Consider the following 14,424-nt stretch of genomic DNA (forward strand, 5'->3'; position numbering starts at 1 on the left):
TTCGAAACCTGGGCTTACAACTCCAGAGAACCACTGCTTCGAAGCTTGCTCCAGGACGAAAATATCACGTGACATATGACGTCCGAAGCAGCAACTGCTTCGTTCTCGGAATGAATCACCTGACTGGCTCAGGTGATTCGCTGGTTACCAGTGAAGGAGCGAGAGCGAGACAGTCAGCTAGGTTTATACTTGCAGTTTTAGCGTTGTTATGGTCAACAATTACTGCTGAGTTATGAACTAACAACCTTTGCTGGCAATCTCTTGCTCGTCCTTTCAACATGATGTTGAAAGGACATCATGTTGTGTAGGTAGTTACACAAGCACACCCAGTTAATGCCATGGTTTCCCAGCACTCTGCTCAATAATACGACACATTCATCCATTTTTATTTGTAAATAGAACCTGATATCATATTCGGTAATAGCATGTGTGCCTCAACAGCGTAAGAACTCTTATTCCTAAAGTAAAACCTCTGAATTCCCATCCCCAGTTTTCATGACTGTCTGAGTTATACAAGCACAACCCACCTTCCCTGCTTTACTGCTTCATTTGAGCATCACTACTTTAAGGAGACGCGCAGTTCGCGCAGATGGCATGGTTCACGAGGTGCGTTTTCTTTGTGAAAAAGTGGGTTTTCATGGTTTAGGTTTCTGAGTTAAGTGTTATTGATAACCATTATTGTGTATTTTATGTTGTTTGAAACTGTTGGAGTTTTGTTTATTTGAGTAGTCCTTTATTTGTAAGGTGTGACGGTGTGGTCAAGGCCCTTTTTCTGATGTTTAAGTAAATTGCTGCGACAACACCACCGGAGGGAATTTCACCCTCTGGAAAGTCTTATTTTTAAATGTTAAAAAAAAAAAAAAAAACACAAACACACACACACACACACACACACACACACACACACACACACACACACACACACCAGTTTAAAGCAGCGCCTACCTGTTGTATTCACACGAGGAACTAACACCATTCGACCAGCTGTTCTGTTACTTCCACACTTTAGACAGAGGAATAATCCAACTCGCAAGCCGCATGCCTTTATCCTAAGGGACGCCACTTTGCAATCAACCACAGGTGTGGTATGACGTCACGTAGAGAGCAAGCGAGAGGAGAGAGAAAAAGGGAGCGATCACTCACCGTAAAACAGGTCGGCCACAAATGTATTTTTGTTTAATTCTTTGCAGTGTATTTTGAGTTTATGTAATTAATGCCCTTTTTCCTTTGTGTTTTTATCTACGTTTTCACTGTGCACAACAAAGTTGTTGAAAATAAAGAATTAAGCACGGTCAAGACTCTCCATTTATTGATCCAAGGGCAGCTACAAATACAATACAATGATAAGAGAAAATACATTTGACCACTTGACTGTTTTATAAAATTGTTTTCTGAATTATTTCAACACTTTATGTTTATTGAGATCCCCACTAGCGTCAGCAGCATGCTGCATCAGCTATTCTTCCTGGGGTCAGTTTACATAAAAAGACAAATTACATTAATAACAAAAACAAAGAAACAAACAAAAAACAAATAAACAAAAATCATTACAGATGCAGTATTCAAATAACACATGCTTATGTGTTATTTGAATTTTAAGAAAGACACACACTTGAGTTTAAGATAGGGAAATATTTTAGATTTCACTTACATAAAAAGTATTATACCTTATTTATTTTTATAGTATATTTTCAGTTGCTTCTTAAAACTGTCTGCAGTACTTTATTTAATGTTTTGTGGTAGTGAATTCCATTCATGCATTGCTCTAAACATCACTGTACGCTGGCTTAACCTAGTTTTACATTTTGGCAGAGTGAAACACAGCTCAACCGCGTGCCTTGTTGAGTAATCATGAGTATCTTTACTAAATGGTAGTTTATGGTAAAATATAGATGGACTTTTTACTGTAATTATGTTATTTAGAAAATTTGTCAGTGCATACAACCCTCTATCCTTCACCCATAACCAGGAAAGCTGATTATGCATTTTAGCAACATTGTCTTAGTGCCACATTTTAGAGCCACACGTCCGGCCTTATTTTGCACCAGTTGTAATTTTTTAATATTGCTTAATGATGTATTCGACCAAACAACAGAGCAATAATCAAATGAGACAATACCCATCACCCATCACCCATCACCCACCCCAACCCAGCCTCACATCCACCTCACAGCTGATCAGGTGAGAAGTCAGCTCAGAAAGACGAAGATCAGGAAGGCAGCGGGTCCAGATGGAATCAGCCCCAGACTGCTCAGGGATTGTGCAGACCAGCTCTGTCAGGTGGTCTTGCATATCTTCAACCTGAGCCTGAATCTGGAGAGGGTTCCTGAACTGTGGAAGACTTCCTGCATAGTTCCAGTGCCAAAGATCGCACATCCCAGGGAGTCCAACCACTACAGACCTGTGGCCTTGACTTCTCACCTGATGAAGACCATGGAGAGGCTCATCCTGCACCACCTCCGCCCACTGGTGAGCTCAGCGCTGGACCCCTGCAGTTCGCCTACCAGCCCGGCATTGGGGTGGACGATGCCATCATCTACCTGCTGCACAGATCCCTCTCTCACCTAGAGCAGGCAGGAAACACTGTGAGGGTCATGTTCTTTGACTTCTCCAGTGCTTTCAACACCATCCAGCCTGCACTACTGAGAGGGAAGATGGAGGGAGCCGGAGTAGACAGTCAGCTGACGGCATGGACCATCGACTACCTCACCAACAGACCACAGTATGTGAGGTGCCATGACTGTATGTCTGATGTGGTAGTCTGCAGCACGGGGGCGCCACAGGGCACGGTCCTCTCACCCTTTCTGTTCAGTCTGTACACCTCAGACTTCAGGTACAACTCGGACCACTGCCACCTACAGAAGTTCTCAGATGATACGGCCATCATTGGATGTGTATCAGATGGGAACGACCAGGAATACAGGGGTGTCATCAGTGACTTTGTCGGCTGGTGTGAGAACAACGCACTCCAAATCAACGCCAGCAAGACGAAGGAGATGATCATAGACTTCAGGAGGAAGCCACCCCCTACAGCACCGGTGAACATCCAGGGAAAGGACATTGAGACAGTGGTCTCCTACAAATACCTGGGTGTTCATCTCAATAACAAGTTGGACTGGACTACAAACACAGATGTCCTGTATAAGAAGGGCCAGAGTCGACTCCACCTGCTGAGGAGATTGAGGTCCTTTGGTGTCTGCAGGACTCTGTTAAAGACCTTTTATGACACAGTGGTAGCATCTGCCCTTTTCTATGCAGTGGCCTGCTGGGGGGGTGGATGCACCGAAAGGGACAGGAGCAGGATCGACAAACTGGTGCGGGGGTCTAGCTCTGTGTTGGGATGTCCTCTGGAGTCTGTGATGGTGATGGGTGAGAGGAGGATGTTAGCAAAGCTGACATCCATCATGAACAACCCCCATCACCCTCTGCATGAGACCGTGGGTGAGCTGAGCAGCTCCTTCAGTCAGAGACTGAAACATCCTCGCTGCAGGAAGGAGCGCTTTCGCAGGTCATTCATCCCAACAGTAGTTAGACTGTATAACACATCATAATGTCTTGAGTCACTTGGACACTTTACCTACACTGCCATCACTTTATCCATACAGTCAGATACATTTTATTTATTACACTCACCCATATAATGCATACCGTGTATGCTGTGTACCTTACCGGCTACAAATGTATATAATATTTTGATATCTGTATATAGTGTTTTGATGTGTGTGTATATGTGTGTATATATATATATATATATATATATATATATGTATATATATATATATATATATATATATATATATATATATATATATATATATATATATATATATATATATATATATATATATATTTATGTATATAGTGCTTATGTATATGTGTATAGTGTTTTTCTATTTTATTCTATTCTATTTTAGTTTTCTGTACTGAGCTGCTGTAATGCGCAAATTTCCCCGTCGTGGGATCATTAAAGTTTTATCTTATCTTATCTTAAGAGTTTGAATGACAACTGGGATTGTTTGTTTAGTCAGATATTCCGAAGCTCTTTTAATAACAGACAAACTACTACCCATTTTAGAAACTCCTCTCTGGATATGTTTATCCCAGGAGAGTTTACTGTCTATAAGAATTCCTAAGAGCTTCACCTCTTCCATTTGTTTAACCAACACATCCTTTATGTGGAGATCCAGTTGAGGTTTGGCTCTTAGAGAATGATTTGTTCCAATGACAATACTCATTGTTTTAGAAACATTTAAAATGAGTTTGTTACTGTCCACCCAGTCAACTATACATTCAATCTCTCGTTCAAGATCAGTTTTACTCTCACAAAAAAACGCTTCAATTTGCTGCTCTTTCTACATGGAATGGATTACAAAAAGACCTTAAACTTCAGGACCTGGTCTCAATAAATGAGTTTATGGCGCTTTTCAATAGTCTGCAAGTGACTACAGCGAGTTGTAGATGTTTTGCTTGATTTTTTTTTTTTTTAAGTGACATGTTTTTTTTTTTATACATAATTATCCTGTGCTTAATCCTCTCCTGTTTGCTTTCTGCTTAAAATCCTATTAATTGTGCTGCTGCTGTCTTGGTAAGGGCACTCTTGAAAAAGAGATTTTAATCTCAGTTTTCCTGGTTAAATAAAGGTTGTAATAATAATCATAATTTAATTTAAAAAAATCAATGCAGAGACTATAAATACTCAGCCTTATCAACTTTGATTATAAAAGTGCTATTTATCATTTCAAACTGTTATTACAGAAATTATTTAATGGTTACTGTACTGTATTTCTAATACTGCCGTTTCTGAACTGTATTAACAGGAATACTGTTGATGCAGCTCTTTAACCTGATTCCCTTCCAGGTTGGCCTCCACTGTACCTCTGGTGACTTAGATCTCCCAGAACTGTACGGTTTTAGAGTAAAATTATAGGCAAAATACACTCACATTACTGTACTGTATTAATAATACTGCTTAGTTTCTGTAATGACAGTTTGAAATGACAAATACATAACACTGTGATAATCTAAATAATCAAAAGTTATTGGTATTTAGAGGATGTGGTTTTTTTGTGAAATATGCAGCAATATTACACAACAGTAACTGTGTACAGAGAGTCAATCTGCATTGAAATCCATTAATTTGAACACCTCTTCAAGAGTTTTAAAATTTTTTATAGTGTGTAATGTAAGGATGATTATGTATCATCATTTTAAATTGAGCAAAAACTTCTACCGGACTGTGCAGTAAAACGGTCAAAATTGCAGGATAATTAGACTTCTGATGTGTTTCTAGGTCGCTCGGCACCCGTACCAGATTATCTAGAGTAAAAGCGCTACAAAATTCTACATGCAGCCAGTGACCGTGACCTCGCAAATGAGGGCTCACCTGACCACATTCCAAGTTCACAGTTGTTTTCGTCTCCGTCAAATATTAACCTCTGACATCTTCCTCCTGTTTTGCACCTGGGTTCTCTGCAGCATTATCCATGTTACAAATTACCACACAGTTTAGCCTTTTGGCTTGTTTATTTGAGATTCTTCATAGCTCTGGAAATATGGAAATACTGTTGCCATGGCTATCAACATTCCCTCACATTTTTTTTTTTTTTTGCATTTTTGGCCACAGCGGCTCTTATCGGCAGTGGAGAGAGACAGGAAATAGGGGAAAGATACAGGGGAAGACACACAGGCAAATTGGCGACGGGCCGGGACTCATATGTATGTGGTCGCCGGCTTCACCAATAAGCCACCCAGACGCCCCCTCACATTTTTTGCATCACTGTCGTAAAGTGCATTAGAACAGAAAGTTGTAAAGTAAACTGCAACAGCTTTGCAGGAAAATCCATTTTTCCACAGAGAACCTGTCAAAATTAAGGTGCTCACTAAAATAAAACTCCAGTGCAAATAAACTCATGGGAGCATTGAGGACAGAACCATTTATACATTTATCCAAAGTGGATAATGAGAACACAACATTAAATCATTTTTTGCTGGTTTGATTTTTTTGGTGGTCTGGGAGCAGACACAGTCTTTATGAGAATGAGGTTTTCAGGGAATGACAGGAGGAGGGAAGCTGCAGAGAGGCTGCAACTCTGCTTCATGGTCTCAAGCCTGGATAGTCAAATTTGGGGGGTTTCTGGTTTTAATTGAATTTTAAAAAGATTTAAATCTACATCATCAGCAAGAGGGAAACTCATGGGCACTTAAAATTACAACCTAACAGTGGGTGTACCAAATAGTACCAATAGTTTCAGTTTTCTTTAGGGTAAAACACTTAAGTGTAACTACAAACCCTGGGGCTACTTTGTAGTTTCTTGCATACTGTAGGTTTAAGGAGACCCAGTGCAATCAAAAATAATTTTTTTCCAGGTATATATTTACAGTAACTAAACCTAGTTCAAACATTTACCATCCTAAATACTTAAATACCAAAATAATTTAACTCATAAGCTAATACTATAAGAAACACTGTGATTTAGGCAAAGTTTCACAGCATCCGTATGCACCATAAAGATTCATTTTTTTAAAATTTTGTATGCATATTTCCAAATTTCAAAAGATAAAAACTGAAACCAAGTGCAAAAATAAATAGAACCCATTTATCAGTAAATTCGTATCATATTTCTTTATTAATTTCATACATGTTCACACTTCACTGGCCAGCGCTACAGGTTAACATGGTTACACTAGTGGTAAGAGCCTATGCAGATGTAAGAGTGGTAATAATATGCTCCAGTATATGAGCAGTCAAGTGACATAAGCACAGACTGAGGTTACTTGTTCCTGTAAGTTTAACATTTTGCATTACCTTACAAAAGGTTTGTGGTAAAATGGAATGTTTAAGTGGTGTTTTGTACAATAATGATACACAGGAGGTAAATGCCATTAATAACAGAAGATTGTAAAAGGGTGGTGGGTGTCCTTCTGTTTAGTGTTGACCTCATCATATGCTCATGGTGACCTGGATGAACTATGGAGACAAAGATAATATGCCCAGTGTTACTCTGCAACTTTTAAACATCAGTCATCAAGCAGTCTTGTCTTGACAATCAGTTATTTACTGCGACAGTTTTTGTTTCAATTTTAATAGCAATCCATTCATTTGGCTCATTGTTGTAGTTTTCTAAACAGCTGTTTCATTAAAGCTTAGTTATGTGATTTCTTTTTATGTGATTTCTCTATGCAGCAGGCAGATGGTTTAAGTAAAAAAAAGGGTTAGAGCTAAAAAACAAACTACACACTACTTGCTGAGCTAGCTGGTGCAAACAGTGAGGGATTTAGCAACTTGGGAGTCAGTGGAGACAAAGCAAAGCTTATATGCTGTATTCATATACAACACTACATTTATCATGAGATTTGTGGACTACATTCCCATCACACATTGTATACTGATGAGGCGCCCCCTGGTGACCATTTGAAAGAACACAAGTCTGAAGCACTTCCACACTGGTTTTCAGACCCCAATGCTTCATCCATCTTTTATAGTCCATCTATTTATTTCTAAAACAGACTGCAGGACAAAATACACGACAGATGTCCAGAAGCGAAGCCAAAACATCTCAGAAACAGGCACTGAGATCTTGTTTTGGAACCAGACTATAGACAGTAACTATGTGCGATGAGGACATGGTACTGAGGTCCCACCTCCTGCCTGCCACTTGATACCAAACTAGAAACTAAACCTATCTAAGGGGAAGAAGCAGCTGATATGTACCTATCACAACACAACAAGCAGTTATTAATAATTATTTATCTAGAAATGGCCGAGTATAGAACAAATGCCTTTAACAGTACAAGAAAATCAGGATTGTGGCAGCAGGGGATTTGTGGGGTGTGCGCACACATTTGGGCCAAATGACCTCACAAGCACAAGATGACAGTGCTCACTTCTCACATTTAAGCCTCACTTGTATAGTTTTGATGTGACTTCCATCTCTATTGTTTCACTTGGCAGAGTAAAGTTCTGTAATGTCCCCAAAGCAAAATAATATATTCTTAGAAAAAATATTCATTACATTTTTGCACTTTGAGGCGACTGTTTGTTGTGATTTGGCACTATATAAATAAAATTGAATTGAATTTTTCTAATTATTTAAATTTTAGTGTTTAGAAGTTTGTTTGTTTTTTACAAAAATTGTATTATGGTATAAAATATATTTAGGTTTAATGAACACATTTACTATGTATTGAACATCTATTTATAAATTTTGCCTGTAAACTATTAAATTCATCACTGTTGAATTTATCTGTGACTGATCATGTTAGTTTGTTGGCTAAGTAACCATAACACCTGCTCAGGTAACCATGACCATTAGAAACTGCCAGACATGTTCTTGAACCTGCTGGCTGGTTATCTGGCCCAAAATCTACTCACCTATAAACTCAATGTTTTGTGGCAGAAAGCAGTTTAACATTTAAAGGATATTTCACTAATAAACTACAACCCATCCTCAAACATTGACCAAGATGAAGTATGTTTATATTGGAGGTCTTCATTTCGAATTCCTTCTATATTATAAGTATAATTGTTTCCAGTCCAGAGCTCTGATTTTGTAATAAGCCTTTCTTTGGTGTTTGCTCTCACTGCCCTTCAAAGTTATTTCATTATACTGGTAACACAAACTCAACCCAAAATTCAAATTAAATACCCTCCAGCATTTGGTGATATTATAATAAACTCTGATTTTGATGTGAGGAAACGTGGCATTAAAAAGAACTATTCAGACAAAGAAGAAGAAACGTCTCCGCTGTGAACACTTACATCGTCATACTGAAATGTGGCGTTGCCAGTTCGGGTTGTGTCCCTCCTTCTGAACTGATCTGAAAAACAAACACATCGAGTTTTGTTATATAATTTCAAAGATGATTTTGACTAATCATTATGTTTTTTCTGCCACTGTGGGCCTGTTTGTTTGAGATGTGAGAGGTACGCAGCTCTACAACAGTCTATAAAAAGCTCAAGAAAGGACCCAAGTTTATGGGATTTTCTTAATCCTGTTTACAACTTTAAAAACGCACACACAAAAAAAAAAAAAAACTCAGACAACAACTGAGAAGTATCAAGAAGGTTCTTTGTCACATTTACTTCTGGTGAACAAGCTGAGCTGTACGTAAACTGCTTAAATCTGCTCATCAGATTTTATTCATCTAACTCACCGGTCAGAGCGCGCAGCCTCACACAGCAGCTCACAAATTCATCAAAATGGATCCTGCTGTTCAGGCTGTAGCGCTTCATGATGCAGTTCATAGCCTGCGGGCTCAGATTATAACCTAAATGAACACACACACATTACACATAAGTCAAAGCACTTAGCTAACATCTCTGCTTTATTATCACCCTAAAATCCATGGGCAGTTTGTGCATCTATAGTAACTATTTTTATTCATAATTTTAGTACATATAAATTATATGTTTTTAACATACTTGTTTAACAATATTTATCTTAAAATAATAACCTGGAGCCAATATAAAAATCATTCTTCCTGCTCATAGTGGCTCTGAGAGGCTCCCTCTGCACTTCCTGTGTAAGAAAAAGAGGACAAAGTCTAAAGTCCTTTTTCATTTGTGTCCTTATGGACAGTCTTTCCTCATGGATATGCACAGAAGAGTCAATTCTGCAGAATTTTGCACAAAAAAAGTTTTTAACTTTAGGTCTTTATTTGATTCATAAGGTTTAGAAGAACTTTGAAGTGTATTTTTACGTAGAATAAGGACGTTGGATTTTGTCCCTCATCACAGCTAAACTGATTTGTGGGCACCTCACTATTGTCAAAGTCAGGAACTTAACCTTTAACTTGCCCGTACCCATGGAGGTGATGGCCTGCTGCAGCTCATGGCCCTCTATAGTCCCGCTCTGGTCCCTGTCAAACGATGCAAAGGTCGTCCTCCAGCCATTCAGAACCTGCCACAGGTCCTTGAACTCATTAAAGCCCATGGTGCAGGACATGTCCCTCTGAGATAGCACAGTCAGTCAAAGACCCTTAACACATTATGGTTTCCTTTTACAAAGCACTATATATCATGCAGTGTTCTGTCATTAACAACTTTCCTCACATCAGTTTATCTACTAAACTTCTCTTATGGATGATTAACTTGAAGGCTGAAGGATACATCCAGCATGCTGATCATCAGTCTGCATGTCTCCAGGCTGAAGGCTGTAGAAGAAAACAAAGATCATAAACATACAAGTTAAGACTATGTTTAGATTATATCTGGGCAAATAAACAAATAACATTAACTTCATAACAAGGAGGACACTTTTATTGATGGGCATAACAGCTCAGTACAAACACCGACTTGAATCTGGTACAAGGTGGTTTAGAGATTGAACAATAACACCACTGACTGCTCCTCAGATGTAACCACAGCTATTTCATGTCATACGGAAAGAGAGGCGAGTGAAAGTTGACTAACTACAACAAACCACGTCCTCTTCAACCCGGAGGTTTTAATTTCATGTTACCCAACCACCTGCCTCCCCATGTTTCCTATCTCTCTCAACTGTCAGATACACTGCAAAAAGACTTCAAAAGATATGTATTATATTGTCTAGTAAGGTGTAGATGTGTATGTAGTAGTTTCAGTAGCAGTGCTTTAGACTGGCTGTTTACCCTATTTAAGGAAGTCATTAGGGGGACAGGTGTAGGGAATTAGAGCCAGGAGGAAGTTAGACAGTTTTTCAACCGTGTGTGCTAGTTGGTCCTGAGGGTTAAGCCATGTTTTTAATCTGTTTTTGCACTTTCTTTTGGAGCTTTTTTTTTTTTTATCTATTAATCATACACTCAGTCTTTGTAGATGTTTTAAGCTTTAGGTGATAAATAGAGTGTTAAAAATATTGGGCACTGGACCTCATTTTTTTTCACCACAAGTTGGAAATGGCATTAGATTCCCTCAAATGGCCTTTTGGAGGTTGGGTCACCAATACAAGTTATCTCACTGAATTCATTAACAATGAAAAACAGTTTTCAAGGGACTGAATATAATACCAGTGATGGTGGTCAGCACTTGAACTTCTATACACTATGCAAAGTCTGACCCGTGCTTGCAGACAGGAGATCTCTCCTAAACGCTGACTGACTTTTAGAGCAAAAGAGTTTTTCTAACTGTGACAAAAAGTCACACTACAATAGTATTTAAATAGAGGAATAAACACAATGTAGATATTTCAAATGAATGGAACTAAATTAGTGAATGTGTATTTTTACTTTAAGTGATTGTTTAATTAAAAACAGTCTGTTGGGCTTACGTTGGTATGAGCCGGAGATGCCAGATTGCGTGAGGCAGCGCTGCAGCTCGTCTGCTGAGATCTGTCCATCCTGCCAGAGTTTAAGAAAACACCACAAAGGGACACACACAACACAGTTTAGTAACTGAGCTGCTACATCTGAAGAAGCATGAATGTTGGCGGTCACTGCATCGCAATCTAGCCCAATAATAGTGAAGTGATTTCTGACTTTGATCTGTATGTGAATGTCTTACCTGGCCAGCAACAGCTGAAAAATAACCATAAAGAGGATCTTGTTGCTGAAAGACAGAAACACAGAAGTCTGTGAGATCTAACTGGATTCTTAATATTACTGTATTTTTATATCTGCTTGGTTACATTATATTATGATGGAATGTCGTTATATAACCTGTTGTATAATGATTAATTTCGCTGTATGTATAATGACAATAAAGTTCTATTCTATTCTTCTATTCTATTCTACTTGTCACTGAGCTCCAGAGAACAGCAATCTATGTCCTGCTATGAAAAAAACAAATTATAATAAAACTCATTTTAAAAATGTGAACATAAATAAACATACTGTATAAGAAAACTGCATGAAAAAAAGGTTTGAATTAAATATTATTTATATGAAGATAATATCTTTATTATTGAATGTAAAGGTGCTGATTTAAACTGTATTTGATTTTAAAAACCAAAGCACCAAAATATTAGTATCATCAAGGAAATAGAAATACAAGAAAATCTAACAATAATACACAAAATCTCCTACCAACTCCTCCTCACAAGTGAAACAACCAAATCTGAACCATCTCTGACATCATTTAAGACCCACATAGTATCACATAGTATGACATCATCATGTTGCCTACCAAACACTTGGCAATGAGCTAAAATTTTTAGCATAGAGGCAGCTGTGGCTCAGGTGGAGCGGGTCATCTACCAGTTGAAAGGTCAATCCCTGGCTCCTCCAGTCCATGTGTTGAAGTATTCTGGGCCAAGATACTGAAACCTGAATTGCCCCAATGTATCGGTATGTGGGTGTGTGGAAATGTTATCTACAGTGGTATCTGTGTATTCATGTGTTTTAGATGTGCACTAACCAATGACAATGAATGTTAGATAAAAGTGGTTTGGCAAAGATAAAAGTGCTGTATGAATGTGTGCCTGTCAACCAACAGATCAATCATCTAATCTCTTCAGCAGTAAAAATGACACACCTAACAATGGGTCATAGATTACCAGCATCCAGGTTCAGTACAGTTTAAGTGAGGATGCAAAATCAGTCATGACTCCAGGCTGGGTGAAAAGCTTTCAAATAGATTTTCAGAAGGAAATTTAAATGTAACCACAAAATTCATAAACCAAAACCCATTTCGTCGATCATCTCTCAATCCTGTCGACCACTTAAAAGACTCTAAATAATTCAGCTGATTTTCTGCTTTGTGTGTGTCTGCTTTATGGGCTTCATGAAGAAGATGTACCATCCTTCTTCTGCCCCAATATTACTGTAATTAATAGACATAAACACTGTAACTTAAATATAAGAGGATAAAAGTTGTACAAGACATCTGGGTACAAGTGCTACAAGAGATAGTCGTAGGGTTTGAAGTCCAGATTTGTTGCATAATCAGGATTCTACTGTAAAACCACAATCAAACCAAAGCAAGCTGGGCTCAGCTGTATAACACCCTGTTTAAGAGTACTCTACTAAAAGCAAAGCCTTGAAGTCGTTACACTTTTACAGAGTACTTAAGCTGCTACACATTTTACCTTCATTAGTTAAAAAGAAAATGTTTTAACTTTTTACCCTAGTCACGTTACTTGACAGTTTTAGTTGTGCTATGATTACGATTTTAGAAATAAAACAATAATCAATAATCAGGTTATAAATATGATATCCTGTGAGCTTATTATGTCCTAGTTTAATGCAATATAAAAAAAAAAACATGCGTGTTTACAGCAGAAACACTTTAATTGTTTTACACTTTAAGTACCTTCTGCCTGTAGTACTTGCCGGGGACAGTACCAACACTGTCATTGGTTAGTACGCATCTAAAATACATGAATACCACCACTGGCTGGAGCTTCGTACTGAAGCCAAAATTTACTTTAAACTACTTCTTTGAAATCAAATACATTTTCTTTATGTATGAACGTAATTTCAAATAGAAACCTTTATTTGGGGGCACTTAACACTTCCGGACTGGTTGGGAAAGAGACCCATCCCGGGACGAAGGTCGGTGGACAGATTATCACATTTTAATGGTTTCTTACCATTCCTGGAAACCCACCGGGGCCTGCGCCGTATCCGGGAAAAGCCATCTTATTTCTACTACAAAACAAACAAACAAACAAACAAAAATGAATGCCTGATTCGTAAACCCAGAGGGCGTGTCCACAGATGTGCTCGGGAAAAGGCAGAAAAACGAGAACTGAGGTTATAAAGTCCTGAGAATTAGTCTGAAGCACCGATGTGGAGCTAAATGCGAGCTTACCTGATATAACAGGTGTAGACTCAGAAGAAACTGAAAACTGTGGATCCTCGAATGTCCCGTTTCCTCACTGCGAGCACCACATTAAGTTCTGATTGGCAGTGAGAGGACACGTGACCTCCAATTGACCAATGGGATCGAGGAGCTGGTTGTTAAAAAAAAAAAATTCTCCGCAGTAAATTACTGGATTAAACAGATATAAATAATTTAAAATATATAATTATCGACAATATATTATGTGTTACCAATATTTCATTATTTAACTGTCTTCTGTCCTCATGCCCATGACACAGAATTCATCCCAGAGATCTGTTTGAGAAAGTCTCAATTCCTAAAATGCATCTGGAGGACAGATGAGCAAGGAGAGGAATCAAGGATGCACAAACTGAGAAATGAGGAAGAGGGATTAGGTTTAGTTCCCTTCCCTCCAAGTATTTATTTAGTCTGTGTTTATTCCCTCAGTCTTTGTCAGGTTGTTGGCGTTGTATACTCCATTTTTCTTTTGCTGGCTATCTGTGTTGTCTGGATTTATCTTTTGGCTCAGATGAGAAGTTTTTTTCCTGCCATCACTGTGCAGCACTTTTGTTCAAAGTGTTTGTATTTTGACTTTTTTTTCCCTCTCTTTTTACTTCAGTTGTACAATCTCGTCACTGTGTCAGGATATCCCCAAGTCAAAAAGTTTCAATCAAAAGAAAGCTATAGAC

The 14,424-nt window shown here is 38.3% G+C and overlaps 1 protein-coding gene across 1 annotated transcript; it reads right to left on the minus strand.

The window, feature by feature from the left end:
• Window positions 1-6,623: 6,623 nt before the first annotated feature.
• Window positions 6,624-13,813, minus strand: sri (sorcin). Its single transcript, XM_030750006.1, has 9 exons — window positions 13,724-13,813; window positions 13,503-13,560; window positions 11,477-11,521; window positions 11,244-11,313; window positions 10,109-10,152; window positions 9,803-9,950; window positions 9,154-9,267; window positions 8,759-8,817; window positions 6,624-6,967 (listed from the first exon to the last, which is right to left on the minus strand). Exons 2-9 carry the CDS (start codon window positions 13,548-13,550, stop codon window positions 6,941-6,943), a joined length of 555 nt encoding a protein of 184 aa, XP_030605866.1. The 5' UTR covers window positions 13,551-13,560; window positions 13,724-13,813; the 3' UTR covers window positions 6,624-6,940.
• Between the last annotated feature and the right edge of the window lie 611 nt (window positions 13,814-14,424).

Source organism: Archocentrus centrarchus, chromosome 16, assembly GCF_007364275.1.
Source record: "Archocentrus centrarchus isolate MPI-CPG fArcCen1 chromosome 16, fArcCen1, whole genome shotgun sequence".
In the NCBI taxonomy this organism is placed as follows: Eukaryota; Metazoa; Chordata; class Actinopteri; order Cichliformes; family Cichlidae; genus Archocentrus; species Archocentrus centrarchus.

Coding starts and splice junctions, on each gene's coding strand:
- sri (XM_030750006.1), bottom strand. CDS start 13,550: ATGGCTTTTCCCGGATACGGCGCAGGCCCCGGTGGGTTTCCAGGAATG. Junction 11,522..13,502: donor CCGGTGGGTTTCCAGGAATG/GTAAGAAACCAT, acceptor TCTGTCTTTCAG/CAACAAGATCCTCTTTATGG. Junction 10,153..11,243: donor CATCTCCGGCTCATACCAAC/GTAAGCCCAACA, acceptor TTTCTTCTACAG/CCTTCAGCCTGGAGACATGC.